General features: G+C 41.1%; 1 protein-coding gene across 1 annotated transcript in view; it reads left to right on the top strand.

The window, feature by feature from the left end:
- DPP6 (dipeptidyl peptidase like 6) overlaps positions 1–18,300 on the top strand; it is a 427,953-nt gene that overhangs the window by 242,169 nt on the left and 167,484 nt on the right. The window contains exons 2-3 of the mRNA XM_072851537.1: positions 1,870–1,984; positions 10,102–10,200. Coding sequence (XP_072707638.1) covers positions 1,870–1,984; positions 10,102–10,200 — 214 coding nt within the window. The remainder of the gene's footprint in view (positions 1–1,869; positions 1,985–10,101; positions 10,201–18,300) is intronic.

Raw genomic sequence — 18,300 nt, 5'->3', positions numbered from 1 at the left:
GAATATTTCTGCCACTTACTAATAAGACCTGGACTCTTCTCCGGGCTTTATTTCTTGATTTGTATGTGACCCTGGGAAAGTCACAGACTCTCTTTTGAGCCTATTTGCATCACCTGATAAATGGAGACTGTAACAGTTTCCTAAAAAAGGAGTTAGAAGACTAAATTAATTAACATTTGTATTCGTGCTTAGGGTGAAGACGCTATAAAAATGCAAGTATTTATATTCTTTGTGTTTGCTTGTTGGCAAAATTGCATTTCTCAAGGCTCCTGACCTACTTTTCAGATTTTTCTCTGGTAAGAATAATAAACTATACATTTGTTCCTTCTAATTATTTTTCATTTCAAATAGAAAGCCAAGTGCAAATGAGGGGAAAGCAAGGAGGGGAGGGGTGCTAATCTCTACCCCTCTTTGCCAGAAGGAAAAGAACCATGGTGTCTTTTCCAGAACTACAATAAATAATGAAATACAGATGCTACATCAGATGTTTAATGCCTCAAACCTGGCTTTCCATTGCAGATTTATAGCCTTTGTAATGCATAGATCCCCAAACATAGAGGAAGAGAGTCTCAACATTATCTTTTTCTGTGAAATGGATTCTTGATATGGAAAAAGTTGAAAAATATTTTCTAGTGTTTTCTGAAATCAAAACCGTGAGGTTTGCCTGACTTCCCTGTTCAGGTCATGTTGCTGTGTACAAGAAAAAGTTACAGTAAATGAAAAAAACTCTCTGAATTACAGAAGAACTTGGTCTATTATGAAGCTTTTTGTTTTCCTGAAAAAATTAAAAAAGAAAGAAAGAAGAATCTTTAAAGAAGTAGCAGCATGTCTGTCTTAGACCCACCATCCCTCACGATAAAGGAAATGAGGCAAAAATTCTAAATTGGTGAGGTCAACAAGGAGGGGGAGCATCCAGAGTTGTTCTGGCTGTGATTCCAGATCCCTTGAGTGAATTCAGCCTTCCAGGAAAGTGGAGTGCACTGATATTTCATACAGTTCCTGGGGATGCTTCAATGCGTGCACGAAATCACATTTAATGCACAGCGCTAAGAGGAATCCAGCAAAAAGCATGAAAGGGATAAAGTGCAATAAATATTTAAGATCTTGTGAATGCGAACACAGCACTTCATAAAAACCTCAGTCTCGAGAGCAAGGGTGCTGTATACATCATAGACAGAACATATGGTACAACCGCCGTAAAGTCAAAGCTTTACGTGAATCAGTGAATAGTGATGGAGCTTTTATTCTAAAGTTTTAAGGACGTGATTAAATTTAATGTATATGCTAGATGTGAAGCCTATCTTCATGTCCTTAGGCCTACCAACCTAGGAATGCATGCAAGATGGCCTGAGGAGATGTGATGTTTTCTGGGAAGGCATAAAAGTTCACCATGGGGATATCCTTATTGATTTTTATCTCCATACATGCCCCTGTGAATTATTTATCTTCCTGTATTCTTCTCTGGCATCTTATTATAAAAGTCTCTTGAAAGTTACTGTAAAGCTCTTTATTCCCAGACTTAATGAGGGTTGGTAGGAAAATGGCTTTTGATAAGTGAGTTTGGATGAGTGCTGGTGTGGGCAGATGGTGCCCATTATGCAAGGAGGCGGTGGGAAGTGTGGGTTACACTACTGAGCATCCTATGGGTGCATTGCATTTATTCATTGTATAATCTGACTTGGGATGGATTCAATTAATACCGCAGCATATTATAATGACATGAATTGTATATGGCTCATGGGCTTCACCCACCGTCGTCACAGGGTGCATGGTGTGGTTCTGCAGACATATGTTGCTGTTTGGATTCTGCTGTTTGTTTCCTTGTCTAAGTGCCTTTTCTAAATGTTCTTTTTCCTTTGATGTTTCTAGGAGCTGGTGGGGAGTAATCCTCCTCAAAGAAACTGGAAAGGAATTGCAATTGCCTTACTTGTTATTCTTGTTATCTGCTCCCTGATTGTCACCTCTGTTATACTCCTGACACCAGGTATTTATAACCTTTAACTCACTTTCATTCTGTTTTTCTTCTGTAATTTTACATTTCCAAGGGTAAAGGGATTGCATACTGACTGCAAAGTCAACATCAATGGAATAATCTTTCCTGTTCTTTAGCTTGATGTGAGCTGAATTCAAGGCCATTCTTAGGTAGATTGTTTTAGAGTTTTACATTTCTATTCAAAGATCAAGGCCACTGACCTGAATGTACAAGAGTGAAACTTGGTTGCCTAAACATAGACGGGGAGTGTCATTTTAGATGTGCCAGGGTATGAGAGACATCTACATAGGGCAGTCAGTTAGGACACGGGACTTCCTGAAGTTCATGCTTACGCGGAGCAGCAGCCGCCAGTTGGGTGGCATATGCTAGAGCATCTAAAATGGCATTAAGATACCCATGCTTAGGCACCTAAATCCCATCCCGTTCAGCTGTATTGATTTTTAAATCAGACCATAGTGTTCCAGCTTTACAAAGGAATTCCAGATAACTATGTGCCAGATAGCACTTAACCACAGCAAATAATGAGTAAATTCCCAGTAAGGGATTCCTTAAGTTAATCCCCTTACCAAGTTTCAGCAAAGTTCTGTGCACATAACCTCTGTAAATTACTTCTCTTACAGTAGCTGTTGAGGTGGTAGGTTTGAATTTTAATGTATATCATTATGATTATTGATTATTACATATTTATACAGCCCTGTAAATTTCCATGACTACTTACGGAGTAGAAATAATGTACTTTTGCGGCTCTGAGAAGCTTGTGATCTGAATGCGAAAAGACAAATGAATGAGAGAAATGAGAGACGAGACGTAGAAAAAAGAATTCCGTTTCAGAAAGGGTGAGTAGCTACAAAACAGGAGAAGGCAGAAGATCCCCTGCAGAGGGACATAGAGGAGAAGAAAAGAGGCTACTTCTTGGCTGAGTACATGCAAGTGACTCTAGGGGACAGCAGGACAGAGAGCACAGGGCTGAGCAGGGGAGCAAAGGCAAGGGAGAAATGAAACCGTAGGAAATGGAAGAACATAAGACAGTGAAGTGGAAAAATGAGATGGAAGTTGTGGGGCAGAAATTTCTAGCTTGTAGCGTGTGAACTGACATGCAGTTCATCTGGGCTGTCTTCCCTGACACAATTCTTATCCCACAGTCCTGCTGTATGGTAGACTGGAGACAGTGATATATCAAGAAATTCAGGACTGCACTGAGTTAATTTGAAAATGAGTGAAACAATCACTACATTATCCTTTTGGTTATTTATCGTCATGCCACGTTCAGTTTATTTCATGCTATCCTGAAGTTTTCATTGTAAATGTAAGTAGCTAATGGTCATGCCAGAGTAATTAAGTAATGAAATTAATTAAGGTTAAACTTAATTAAGGATAACTTTTTAAATTACTTTTGCTAGGGTTCAGATTTAACACCTTTGGACAGTGCAGCTCATCTCTGAGATATTTTGGGGCATGGTCTGTGGACTGTACTCACATCAGGCACCATTTATTTGCAGTGACAAATATTGTCCCTTACCCATTAGGTATGGAAATGTCACCTTCTATTTTACAGAAGTGCAGTCCGAGACTTTTCAAAAATGCATACTGAAGCCTAGATTCCTAAACCCATACTTGTGGGCTTCAAGAAGCTGTCAGTGGCTCTCACTGCATAGATGAGACCATGGGTGCCACTACCATTGAAGAGCAGCATTCCATATAGATGGATACACGGGGAGAAGCATAAACATACCTGTGCAGTCCTAAATACAGTCTACCTCACAAGTCTTTCCTTTTACAAGACCACTTGTAATAATGATTTCTTTATAAGAATGGTCAGAATGATATCTGGTGAGGACTTAGCAGCTCTGATTTCAGTTCTGCGCTCTACTATAGACCTCATTTAGGACTTCTCCTGAACCCTACTCCCACTTCTCCATAAGAAAATCATACATAAAATCACTAATGACTATTATGACTATAGATACTGCAGTGCTGTATAGGTAAGTACCCAGACAGAAAAGGTGTACTGAGCATGCATGAATCCTTTGAGAGCGTCTCTGTGCTTTAAACTTAGGAATATGCAAAGTCATTTTCTATGCTAAAATTTTCACTCATATTGTTTGAGATTTCTAATTACCTGGTTTGCTAAAACTGGGTTTGGGTTGTTTTTTTTTTCCCTGCTGGTGTTTCAGAACTGTGTCCTACATGCAAATTCAAAAACTCTGAGCTCAGTACTGTTTCTGGTTTTATTATGGATCCAGACTGCTTCATGGTGAGACTCTGCCAAGGGTAAAATAGATATCTTAGGTTGCTGCTGTGGCTTGGCAGCAGCTGAGTTTAGTCTTCTCTTGGGCCACTGGCCCTGGAGCTTGTTACGAAGACACGCTATGGTACAGGGTAACAGGAGGCTCATTTCACAGGCGTTTCCCACCAGCCAGCGCTAAGTGAGACATTGAGGCTGGCTTGACAAATGTAAAAAGTTTTACATTGCTAATCCTGACTGGGGGCAGCATGTCCCAACAAGGTAGGAGTGGGGAAGATAGAGGAGCCTGTCCAGAAGGAGAAGCAGAGTCTGCATTTACCTGCCATAAAATCATTCACTGGAAGAAGAAATGTTTATCCATTGGTAGTCAAGCTGAAAAATAAATGATAGATATTTGAACAAGAGGTGAGAAAGGGACAGGAGGACCGGGAAAGAAGGAGGAGAAGCAGTTTTGTGGATGTTCATGGTATGGGGAGCTGCTGCCAAATGTGAGAGTGGCATCAGAAAACAAAAGAACCCAAACCTCTTCACTGGAAATGTCTCAAGCGAGGTGATGCAGTCTGGCATGGCAGAGCACCGTGCATGCAAATACTTCACATTTTTTAAGTCTTCCTTCTGATGATAATGTTGGAGTCCAGCCTGACACTCTCCTGCTAGTACAAATATCCTTTTGGATTTTATCTCTGAATTCCTTATTTGTACTTGTCTATCTTGGTCCTCTCCCTGGCTGGGAAACCATTCTTCTCTTAAGTATTTTGCTGTTGGTTTGAAGGCCTGTTTTTCAGTGCAACACCAAGGCATGCAATGCAGAGATGCTCTAAACCCAGTGCTGAACATCATGCTATGCTATGCTATTCTATTCTATTCTATGCTTACAGAGAATAATTTGGGGCATGTATGGGATAAAGTGCGGCATCCAGGCTTGTAGTCCATGTTCAGACAAAGAAAAGTGCTTAACTGGACCCATAACTTGCATCATGATGGTGGTATTTCCTAATACTGTGAAACTCGGGGTAGTCTCCTGCAAAACCAAGAATTAGTGGTACAGTGAGGAATAGGGGAGGTTTGCTTAGCAGAACAGATGCTGATTAAGGTATTTAATAATTGAGGGGAAAAAGGATTTATATATCTCTTCAAGATTCTTTTGCAAATCAGCCCAAACCTTTAAAGAAGGTTTTAACTCTGGATTCAGCTTCAGAAAGGATGAAATCCCTACTGGTTTGGGTTTCTCAGAGGCAGGTCACTCACCCTGCTTTAAGATTAGCTCATAAACTGGGAACAGTGCTCTCTGCATTCAGCAGACATTGTAATTACAATAGCAGTGCTTTATTGCTAGCTAACGCTCAGGACTTATTTTATAAAATCCTAACAAAATGTCAACAGTTCTATGATTTGTATATCCTTTGGTATTCTAGAACAACATTTTCAAAAGAAGGAGTAACTGGTGAAAGCTTGCATTTCATTACACTATAGTATACCACATGCACACAATTGCCTATGCTGAAGGATTCTGGTTTCATGTGTGTGTGAGTCCTGCCATTCTACCCACCTTTGAAAAATGTGAAGCTATTTATACAAATGATAAAAGTGTGGGACTGAGCCTTTCCTGACTGGCAGTTGCTCACTTGTCACAGCATATGGCACTTCTATGGGACCCATCCTAGCAGTGTTGTATTTGTATAAACATGTGCAAAAGTTTATAGTTATGCATGAGTGTGCACACACATACACACATATCAAAGCTGAAGAGAAGACAGTCCTACAGAAATTTTGATTAAAAAACGTCTCCCAAATTCCATTGGACATTTTGCTAAGCAAAAGGCTGCTTTCTAGTCCCCTCTGTTTGGAAATTGAGGCAAACAAGGACTTTTTGCACATCTGTTCCTCATATTTAAAGCTTTCTGGAGATATACATCAAGTTTGCTCCTTTCAAATCTGACCTTTAGCTGAAAAAAAGAAAGTACGCCCAACTCCACGTTAAAATTTTTACAAAATTCATAGGAAAGATTTTTCAGAGATGGTATTGAGGTAGTCATTGCATAGCATTAATTCACAGCATGCTGTCAGACAGCCAAATGCATTGCCTAGTAAGCTTTGTATGACTTTTTTTAGTTGGGAAGAGCAAGGAAATATCCTGTGACCAGCTGTGCAGAAGTTTAATTTGTTTGTTCACAGTTGTTATATATAAATGTATATGATATGCCATTTAAAAAAAGTGGGATTTTACAGAAGGGAGAGAGGCTGCCTGTTTGCCTTGTCTGGCCATTGCCTTTTGGGTACAGAGAGGTTGTATGGGGGAAAAGGGGCTCAGATTAGCCTGGGGATCGAGCAGGTATGCTGAGGTGGGAAGGGAGCTCCTGGTGTGCTGGGTCAGGACTGCTGAGAGGTGGACATGTATGGACACACTCTCACCCATGTGCTTGCAATGCACAATAGCCCAGGAGGGGTGTGAGAAAAGCATCTGAGACTGAACTGTAGCTGAGGCCCAGGGATGACAGAAAGAAAGGTGGGCACCCAAAGGTGACTGAAACCTTCTGACCCATCAAGCAGCCTCTGAGCATTGCTGGAGTTGAGAGGAAGCTTGAAAGAAAGGATTGGTACTGCAGAGGCAAAACAGGCGGGGAGGAGAGCTCATAGCCCTTTTCTGTTTGAGTTTTGTGGGTTTCTGGAGCATCTTTGTTCTGTTTGTGTTCTGGAGACCAAGATTTTATCAGTTCAGCCCATGTCTTTTTGGGTGTGCTGACTTCAAAGACAAGGTGCAGACAGATGAACCCAAAAGGTCTGACCAACGCTGGGTTCCCGTCATGCCTTTAACGTTGAGTCAAAAATAAAACAGACATGGTTTTCACTTGGTTCTCTCAGCATGTAGCTTTGCTGTTTGGATGGTAGGTTTCTGACTTGGCACCCAAATCACAAGTCTTTGTGCCACCTGCACTGCCATGCTGCTGTGCTGTCAGGCCCTGGTTGACAGCTGCCATGTTGGTCTGCTGGGGGTGGGGGACATGAGTGCAAAAAAGGTGGTGGCACATGCTTGATCCTCTCCTTTCATAAAACCAAGGAGGCCTCAAAGTCTCTGCAGTTGGGTGTGGACACAACTTGTGTCTGCCAGCTGACTTAGACACTCTAAGGCATGCTCAGAGACTGCTGCTCAGGAGCGGGTGGACTACCTGAGGTCCTGCAATGGCATTTCTTCCTCTGTAAATGTCTCCCCTGGCTCCAGAGGAATGGAGTAGGTATGCTTAATGAGCACACTGACTTACCTATGTGTTAGACGAGAGGTCAGTAAATCTGAATTTTTTGCTAAAAAATCATTGATTGATTGATTATTTAATTATTTGTTTTCTCCCCAGCTCTATGGCTGAGATTAATGTTGTCTGTGCCATTATAGGGCTTATTGCAGCTATTACAGCCCACTGCAGGAGACAGTAAGGGAATCTCAACAAGAAACATGCCTTATGGAGGCTCCTGGGTGTGCATGCTTCAGTTGCTACCTCTCCCTTTTCCTGCTGTCCCTTACGAGGAGTTTGAAGTGCTGTGAAGGTATAGAGGTAGTGCAGCTCCCAGACTGGCTGTCTCCATCCTGCACAGAAAGAGGGAACGAGAAGGGATTCCCACTCTTCCCCTTCCCAAATCTCCAGCACAGAGGTTTGCTTGTGCCTGTCCTTATGCCCTCAGGGTGGGGAAGGGGGCATTCGTGTTCCTCGGGGTGGCATTTGGGAAGTGGCACCTGAAACAGCTGTAAACCCAGGGCTGTATGTGGGCTCTGACCTCCTGCTCTGCACCACCCGATCTCCCTGGGTATCCAGTGCTGGAACCTTGCACCATGGTGGGAACTAATTGGAACAGTTTCCTGGAATTCCTCTGACCTATATTTTCCATTTCAATAAATAAAATCATGCAGAAGAACTTGGCATAATGCTGTCACACAGAGGGATTTGGCTGAGAACGTGTATTAATGTGTCTTGGTATTTGAAAGCCACATTGAGCAGTGTGATTGAAACCTCATTCAGACTTGGAAAAAATATGAAAATTGAAGAATATAATTTAATTTGGTAAAAATGATAGTTTATATTGAAACACCTTTTAGTGGAACAAAACATTGTTCATAGGTAATTTTCAGTGGTCTCAGGTAGCTCAGAGGCTTCAATTTAGTGTAGTAAAGAAGACTTTTTCTCTCTAATGGCTTCAGAGAGTCTGTTTCCACTGTTTCTAATCACCAGTGTGTTCAGTGTAACAAGTTTAGTACTAAAAAATTTTAAAGATAGCTAAGTCTGCATGATACCAATAGACTTCAGGCATTAGGATGCTGTAGTGAGAACAGATGCTGCAGCACACATACCTGCTGTGGAAATACTCAGAATGTGGCCTCACACGTTCCTTTAAAGAGCAAATGTGTTTAAACTGACTGAAAGGTTTCCATGAAAATATTTTTTCAGCAAATATTGAATGTTGCAAACAAATTATTCACAGAAGGTGACTGCTTGTTATAACAAAAAAAATACTGTTGTGAGAAAAAAGACAAAGAATATGTTAATCAAAATTGTTGGTTTCAGTTTTTCTCTAAAAATTTCAGCTTTGAGAAAATAAAAATCCATTTTCATATTAACTAAGCACCCGGTATAGGGTTCTGTGATGTAATACATATGCTCTTCATCTGTAAGGCTCAAGAATCCATTAATTCAACATAAACACTTCAGTTACAGGCCCAGGAGCCTCTGTGTTGTGTTTATGAGAATTGTTACATAGCAGAGAGCTGGTTATAGAAATGAGAAGGTATAATTTTGGCACAGGAGAAGATGCTAGCTGTGGCAAACTTCAAGTGGTTAAATTTGTGCCTTGGTTTTATTTGGTTTCACTTATGCGTGTTTAGTCTTGGTGGCATCCTAGATGAGACAGATTTCCTTTTAACAATAATACATACACAGACAGAAATCAGTTCTGCATTTTCTTTAGATTGTGCTTTGCATCAGAAATCTGTCAGCAATCTCTGACTGAATCATGAGAAATGCGGAGAGGACTGTATGAAGGACAGCAGAGAAAGATGTACAGCGAGTATTTCTTTGTGGGAAAAGCGGTATGCTAGAGTTAGGAAGAATGAAATAAATGAAGGACACTGTTTATTACAAGCTAATCTTACAGCATCTTAAACTGGCAGTCTGGTTCTTCAATTTAAAAGCTGTCCAGATTTCCATATTTGCAAATTTAACTGTATATCCTTGCAGTAAAAATGAAAATCAGTATAGGCCAGCTATGCAACACCTAAGGATTTAGGGTTATGTCTCATAGATTTTTCAAAATCGTAGATTTCTTCAGTCAAGTGTCTGATTCCCATGGAAAATCTTTTGTGAATTCCTGAAGTAATCTGCCTGAGCCCTTATAAGGCTAAATACCTTTCCAACTGTGGTTCTGCAAGACAGTTTTTCAGGAAATAGAAATATAAGCTATAAAAACTTTTTTTTTTTTTTTATTTTAACTAATTATTTCACAATAGTCTTAGTGTTAAGTAGCTTTAATTTTCTTTGGAATAGTCAGCATTATATAGCACTATGACATCGATAGGTGCGTTTTCATTACTTTTAAAACCTTTTTTGATCAGGTTATGTCCGAAAATGTGTCTTTTGGACCATATCTTGGTCTTTTTGTAGTTGCTGAGTCCAAGCATAAATAATCAGGAGGTTTCTGTTTGTGAACCACTATGTGGTCCTTTTATAACACTGACAATGGGAAGGAGCTTATGCGTGACAGAAAGCTCAGTGTGGACTGCTTCCGAATGAGATATGACATGGCACTATTCACAGTTGCTGTACTTTCAGATACATTTCAAAGTAGAAGTAATGTCAGTTTGTTTTCAAATGTTTTACAGTTGAAGATAACAGCTTGTCTCAGAAGAAGAAGATAACAGTGGAAGATCTCTTCAGTGATGATTTCAAAATTCATGACCCAGAGGCTAAATGGATAACTGGTGAGTGAGGCATGAATGTGTCGCAGCGCCTTTGCTTTTCTTCCTCGCTCTGTGGGCGTCTCTATTTTATTTACTTCTTTATTCCTCCTGTTCTTTATTTGGCTCCTGAAATGACAGAATCAAGGAGTGGTTGAAGTTGGAAGGGATCTCAGGAGATCATCTTGTGCAACTCCCTGCTCAAGCAAGGGCAGCTAGAGCTGGTTGCCCAGAACCATGCCCAAAAATTCGATCCTTAAATTCCTGTTCCAGGTTTCCTCCTGATAAATATACAAACACCACTGCTCTGTTATTATAATTTTTTATTTAAGGCTCTCCAGTGGGCTCATAGCTAGGCATTGAAAACCGCAGCCTTTGTCCCACAGAGTATTCAATAGGTGATGTAGCACATGGTTGGAAAAAATGGTTGGAGCACTATCACAGTCATTATTTTACCATAAACAAAACTTCAGGTTAATATTCCCTGCAGAGAGATGAAGCATTGCTAAGCAACAGGCAAACAGTAGTCCAGCAGCAGCTGGGCTGGTGCTTGCACACAAGCCACGTGCTCTTTTTATCCTCTGGTGCCTATGTTTTCTAGTCAGGGGAAAACCAAATAATACTTGAATTAATGCACATAGTATTTGCTGGAGCAGAGCTGTTTTGGGGGATGTAGATTCCAGCTCTTGCTGGAAATTGCTGCAGTCTGAACAAGCTTTAGCGAGAATAAAATGATTTGTGGTATGCCATTCATGTAGGTTCCAATCCAACTTCTATTATCACTGAAGTTATTAGTTTTTCTTTTCAATTTAATGGGGAACTGGATTGAATCCTTCCTTGTGTTTGGCTCTCCTTGTCTGTTATGCCCATTGGGAACAATTTTAATACCTGTAATGAAAAGAGAGAGTGTTAAAGGGTAGTGCTGAATTAACACGTTCCCCAGCTGCTCTCAGCACAGATGTCTCCAACTTCTCCCACCGATTCAACTACAGGGGAAAGCGATTGCAGACCATACGCACCTTCACAAACACACCTGCCGATGAGCAGGAGCTCTTTTTCAGGTTGCATATTCTGGGCAATGATGCTTCCTATAACCACTGTCTGGGAATAAGGAGAGTGGAAATATTAGCTGCATTGCAATTCAGAATTATTTGTCTAGCATCCTGTTTTTAGCACTGATATCCCTAATGGCCCTAATGAAGGAAGAGGTGTTTTATTGAGACATTTACTGCTATTTTCTTTATTTGCTAGAATATGAGGGAATTATAATGAATTAAAGTTTTGCAGGAACAGAGAATGAAGTATTGCCATGGAGCTATGTATAATGTCCCCCTTCTGATGAGTATAGCTTTACATGGATGCAAGGCATATTTTCCACAAAACTGCAACCTTCTGTGAAAAAACAGTATTTCCCATGCTTTTCCAATTATGACCGCATACTGCTGCCATATAAACTTTTATTAAGACTCCAATCTTGAATGTTTTAAAATCCATCTCCATCTTTCCATGTACTCTCACTGACTCCAGTGCAATTTAACATCAGTCTTGCCTGATCTGAAATTACTAAAATATTGTTTCTGCAAAGGACAAAGCACAAAGTAGTATTGTGCAAACATGCATAGATATTTTAGAAGGGCTTGTTCTGTTGCTGTGCTACTAATACCACTGATACTGATAGGGAAATTTTATGAAGCCAACAGATTCTGTAGATTTACCCAAGGGTGACTTCACATTTAAGGGCAAGACGCTAATCTGCAATGTCATTCATCCAAGGACCCAAAGCCATTTTACAACATTAATTACTTTTCTGCATTATAGTTGCTTTTCACAGCTTTCTCTAGCTGGCCAAGTGGTGAAATCTTGATTAAGGTCCCTGATAAGCAAGATGAAAGACCAGTAACCCAATTCCCAAACACACATTGCTGTTGCTCTCTATTCTCAGTTTTTAGAATGCAAATGAAAGACTCTGAAAATGCCAAAGCCAAACTAATAAAACTTAGTATAACAAGAGTGCTGGAATGCCTTAGCAGAAAAATTGCATATTTAAAAATTGCATGTTTAAGATTGCATGTCAGCTCACAAAATGATTGGACATTTGGTGGGGAATCCACACAATTGTTAAAATATAGGTAGCTGTTGTCTATCTTTCTTCCCATTCTTCTCCTATTAATTATATAGCAAAATATCACAGTCATTCAGAGATCTGCAAAATTCAGTCCTCTTGGTTCTTCAAAGCTGTATTTCCTTCCTTTCCCTCTTCGTTATTGCAGAAGATGGGAGTTTGGTAGTATCACCAAAGATGAAACATGTTGCATGTTTAGGCGTATTTGAATCATCTAAGGGATTTGCTTCCAAAAGAGTTCAGTCAGTAAAATATCTGTGTTCTTCCCAGTAAGTGAGGGGCTGATTCAAACCCTCTGAAGGAGCAAGGTCTTTCCTTTGATTTGAATGAGTCTTAGAGCAAGTGTTAAAATTAAAAAAAAAAAAAAAAAAGTATTTCTATTTAGGTTGGCACTGAAAAATATGCTGAAAGCTCACTGAAATTGATGGGATGAGCTGATGTTTAGGCATTTTCTTGATTTGCAGTGGGCAAGTGGAAAAATAACGTATTTCTGATCGATAGCTCTGTCATTCCATTGATTTCAAAGGAGCTAGGGGGAAAAAAAAAAAAAAGAGAAGAGAACTAGTCTCAAAGCTGGCATAACTACACTTTCAGTGCAAAGATTACAGGCTTTCTCTAAACTTTCAATCGCAACTCGTAGCTGGTTAGTGGATATGTTTGCGTCATTTTTATTGGAATTGCAATTAAATTTACTTGCACGAAGTGAGAGATGTGCCAAAGATGAAACTTTGAACCACTTACAGTTTCTACGATGCCACTGTAATTTCAAATTCCAGTTTGCATTTTTATCCAGTGGTTTAGGGAGAGTAAAGAATATTTTGTTTAACTAGCTGCTGTCTTCTACTGCCCTGACCATTGTTGTCATTGACTCAGTTAAGAGCACTTTGGAGGTGAGCAACGCATTCATATACCAGAACTGACTGCTCCAGAGTTTATTTCTAGTTCCACTTCTAGGGCCTGCTATCGCTTAGATTTGCCCTGTAGTGTAAGTAAACGCTGGATTTATTGTGAAGGTTTCACTCTTCAGGACAGCATAGTATATAGTACTATAGTATAGTATATATGGTATACTATAGTAGGTATAACGCAATGTAGTACAGGAAGTTTGAAATTATGCTGGTGATCAAATGGCATCCCCCTGCCCTGCAATCCAAGTGCAAAGAATCAAGACCTGCGTCTCTTTTGCAGCCCCATTCATCCCGTGCCTCCTCCTGAGCTCTTCTGCTCATTGCTTGGTGGATCACACCCCATACGGTTCTGTTACCATCCTCTATTGTGAACTTCCTTTTAATGTACAACTATAATTATGTTGTCCATATGCTAAGCATGCATGCGAGCTCCTATTAGCAGCTCATTTCATACTGTGTATATTAAATGTCGTATTTGGACATTTCCTCATTTACATATCCTCCTCCATACACCGACAGGAGTGTCCTGTGCCGGCTTTTCGTTAGCCCTCTTGCAGATGACAGATGGGCCACTCGTTAGTCTAGTCTCTAACTGCTCAGCAGTTCTGCTCTCAAGCTCCACATTACTTTGTAATTAGGCTTCACAATTACTAGGCTTTTCCTGTAATTCCTCTCACACAGGATTTTAGCTCAGGTTTCTGAAAAGCTCCATGGGATGCTTCAATGTTCCTGTAATGGTGGACAAAAACCAGGATAAAGAAGGGTACCTGCATTTTGTGCTGAAGAGCAGCTCAGTCGACTGATTTGTTCCGAAAACAATAATTTGTAGTCATTACCTGGACCTGTCCTGAGAAACTGGTCGGGTTATGAGTGCTGTCTTTGTGGCCCCACAGAGCTGCAGTGATTCCTATCAGCTGTGAACCTGACCCTCTGCTCTTGGTTCCCTGCCCCTTTGCATCTCGGGAGCACTCCTCATTTTTCACGGGGAGGCAGCATCGTGCCCAGTGTCAAAGTAAGCGGTAGAGACTGAATCGTATACACCACTTGTGGAGACTTATGCTTATCTTCTGTCTTTGTACTTAATGGCAAATACAATACATTTTGCCCACACTGAAAGTACTTGGCTGCTGTTGTAGTTAGAAAAACATAATAGCAGCCTATAATATACTGCCCGTGGTTATTGCAATTGATTGGATGCAACGTGCCGTCATTACTTACTTCTTGGAGGATGTTTTTCCAGCCTTGCTGTTGGCATCTTGCAAGACAGAATGCATGTAGCAGTGGCTGTTGCCAGGATTTTGAGCTGTACGTTAGCGACTGGAGGCTCTAACTAGGAGCGCATCTTCTTTGTGCTAGACACTGGCCAGACATGGCAAGACAGTCCTTGCAGAGAAGTTGTAGCCACATGAAAAGAATAAAGGTTGAAATGAAGATCACAATATATTCAAGCAGCAAGGAGCACTGAGGCACAGGACACCAAAAGATGTGTTAGGGGTCATAGGAAGTTGACTAAAAAAAATCTGAAAATCAAGCCCTGGTCTCTGAGGTCCCTGCCCACTTGCTTCACCTGCAACACTGGCAAGATAATATTTATTCTTTTCCAAAGAGGAATAGTGGGTAAATTAGCAAAAGGCTCTGAATGGCATTTTCAGAAATGGCTCAGTTATTTGGAAACCTGCCACTCAGTGATAGCCAGAACCACTGCGTGCCTAGCTTGCATCTGAGAATGGCAGCTAGGCTTTTATCTATCTCAAAAGTCCTTCTGAAAAATGCAGTAATAACTAATATCTAAATATAACAGAGTAATTCTTTTATCTTTAATACTGAAGCACATATGTTTTATTGCATGTTTTACTAATAACATCATAGAATCTCTAGGCTCTTTTAAAGTCTAATATTGAATTTAATGACCTAGAACTAATAAGTTTTATTTACCATGCTGAAAAAAATCATTGTGTAGTAACTGAGGTAATTTATTTCAGTTTACCTTTAGTAATAATGCTCAGATCAACAATACTTGGACAGCCCAAATGCCCGCAAGTCTATTCTGTGCAGTGTAAATCCATTGCGCTGTATTGATAAAAGCATTGATGCATTTCAAATGATGCAGATGCTTGTGGAGTAAATGAATTATTTATAGTTTGCTTTGCATAGATATTAAGAACTTTGTAAGTGCTAATATTTTTCATTGTGAAAAAGGTTTGCGTTAAGGTGCTGCTTTCACAGCCCTTAAGAGTAAAATTGCCCTGCTAGAGAGCTGTAACACGGTTAGCTGGAATGCAGGCTTCTCCGGGCTGCTCATCCACGGACCAAAAGATTGACTGTTTCCAAGCGACCATCCAAATTGTAAGGCAGGAGGAGCCTTTCCCTTGGCAAGGTTGAGCTGTTGGCATGAGAGAAAAACTCATCTTTCTGTTTGTGATCAGAGGAACAAAGTCATCTTCCTTGGGCAGTGCAGTTTGCAGTCTTGTCTTGCGTGTTCGTGGTCTGTGTTAGGAAGCAGCTACACCTCCGTGCAGGCACCCTTGAACGCAGGTGCTGCCAGATGAGGGCCACACACTCGCCCCAGCTCCTGTCTTATGTTAAATGAATGTAAGCTAGAAACTGCTCACAGGTGGTTTTGTTAATGTAAATCTGGTGAAGGCATAAAGACAATTGGGTTACTCTATTGGGATATTTGCTTCTTTGCCCACCTTGCTAAACAGAGCTACTAGTTAATTCATTTCAATGTGTTCTAAATATGTGTCAAAAAGGCTTAAGTGAATGGGTTTACTGGTCTTAATGGTTCGAAGAAAACTTGTCCCACTCCCAGTTCTGGTGTGCCAAACCTCATATCCTACCTCATGGCAGCTTGGTTTTGCAGTATTTTGGTGAGTGCTCTGGCTTTTCAAATGTTCTTGAAATATTTTCTAAGACACACAGCAAGTTACCTAGAGTACAGCACATTGGTTTGCGGTGTTTAAGGTTTCAGTGAACTTCCATCTCCAATTGCAAAGAGCCTCACAACCCCGAGAAGCCGTAAGGGTGACCTTATGCTGAGGTAAAGACACGGCTCTAAAAGAAAACAGTGTGTGGACCAGAGGAAAATACAGGAGAAGGACTGAAGGAGGCTATTCTGGTCTAGCACTTCATGGAAGCGTGTGACAGTGCTGCTTGCACACCCCCACTTGGAGGTTTTGCTGGGGATGGCCTTTAGAAACCCTCTGTTGTGATTCATGAAGACATGGGTGCTAGTTAAATAAGCACACGGTGAACTTTTAGGTAGTGTTGGTGTCAGTTTAAGTGTCCATGTGCTTTAGAGACAGTTGATTACTATTATTAGTCTAAACGCCTTCATGAAGTGACATCCTATGTTGCCAAAGCAGAATAGATAAGGGCTCATGCTCTGTCACGACTGCCACAATGAGAAAGAAGAGAGGAAAATGTTAAACCATTTGAACCATAATTTTGATTTTAGACCCCATCCTGGATCGTCTTCTTCAGAGATTTCTGTGTATCTGTACTCTGAGAGCACTGAAGAGAAGTTGCCCTGCTCCTGCCTTTCAGCTGCTGGGCAATTGTCTAGGTTCAGCAGTGACAGTAACCTATTCACGAAAGACAGGAAACCCAGGAATTAATGGCTTTTTAACGTACTGTAATAGGCCGTGGAGGAGAGCATTTCTGCCATGTAGCTGTTTTGTTCATTACTGCTAGAGAGAATGAAATGAGAAATCAATCTGGCTCTTTTAAAAATTAATACAGTCTGCAGGAGCAAGCTGGGGAGGAGCTCTATACCTTGGCTTTAGCAGTGCCTCAGTGCCCAGCTTCTCTGCAGCACCGGGGGGCTGGTGGGCCACATGCGCTGTTGTTAGACTGAGAAAATCATCCTTTGGCGTGGGCAGCACTTCTGAATTTGGAGAGAGAAATGTACTGGAGAAAGTCCTGTTTGTGAAATATATTGCACCCTAGAAAAGCAGAACATTGTAATGGTTAAATAGGCGGCTTTGTTTGGGGTTTTTGAGGAGTTTGATGTCTTGAGGAGGTCAAGATTTTCCTATGTGCCTAACCCTATATTTAAGAGCCTCCATAAGTAACCTAATTTCTTCAAAGCCTGCTGAACTCTAACCGTTCCCCTGTGTGTCACTGACTGCTGTCAAGCCTCTGAGTCAAATGTCCTCCTGAGGTACCAAAATAAGTGGCCTCAGACGTCCAATGCAATACCTTCATATTTGTTACGTCCCTGCACCATGCCAGGTTGAGTGAAGAGTCCAGCCCAGGGACAGGGCCGGTGGCATGAAGGTCACCTGGGAGAAGTGAGATGAAAGGGAACGAGTGATGAAGAGGACATTGGCAGCGTGATGCTGCACAGGGAGGAGAGGCTGCAGAGTCACCTGGGGGAGAAGCCCAGGCAGATGGGGAGGATCCTGATGGTGTGCAAGGAAGAGCGGGAGCTGGCATTGTGCAAAGGGTGAAAATGAGCCTGGAAGTCAGTACTGTGATGTTGCCTGAGAAATGGTTTAATGGCCTAAGATGATGAAGAGCTGGAAAATACATTCAATTGCTAGGGTAGTATCAAAGGGAACAATTAGTGAATCAAAGATGGCTGGAAGAGGCAGGAGATGTCCTTGGACTTCACTTTTCCTTCTTGTCTGGGTTCTACTAACACCTACTCCCTGTAACTGCCTAATTCTGTTCCCACTGATTTTTTTAAAAGGAACAGGAAAAATACTTGCCCGCTGCAGGGAATGATGTGATGGTCACACTCTCACGTGTTGGACCAGCAAGCTGATTTCCTATACTTTTTATGGGCATTAGCAAAAACAGATTCCCCATTTCCCTTTCAAGCCTGGCTCCACTAAAATTAGTGCTTTTCTCTCAAAGTAACTCAGAAGCAAGGTGGTGCCTCCTGCCGTGGCTGTGTCTGCTAGCGAGGAGCAGCTCTGGGAAATAATTTGAAGCTGTAAGAGGTGTGGAAACTAGGACCACTTGGGCTCCTTTGTGTGTTATATTTGTTTGCAGATTTGAGGTAAAAATCCATGGGAATTAGGTAGAAGCTGCCCTCCTTTGCTCCTTCCCATCATCGTGCTTTATGTCGCACGAAGGTGCACAGTGGCG

Source organism: Ciconia boyciana, chromosome 2, assembly GCF_034638445.1.
Source record: "Ciconia boyciana chromosome 2, ASM3463844v1, whole genome shotgun sequence".
Classification (NCBI taxonomy): Eukaryota; Metazoa; Chordata; class Aves; order Ciconiiformes; family Ciconiidae; genus Ciconia; species Ciconia boyciana.
Note: the sequence above shows the minus strand (reverse complement) of the source record. Positions and strands in the feature narration are given on the sequence as shown.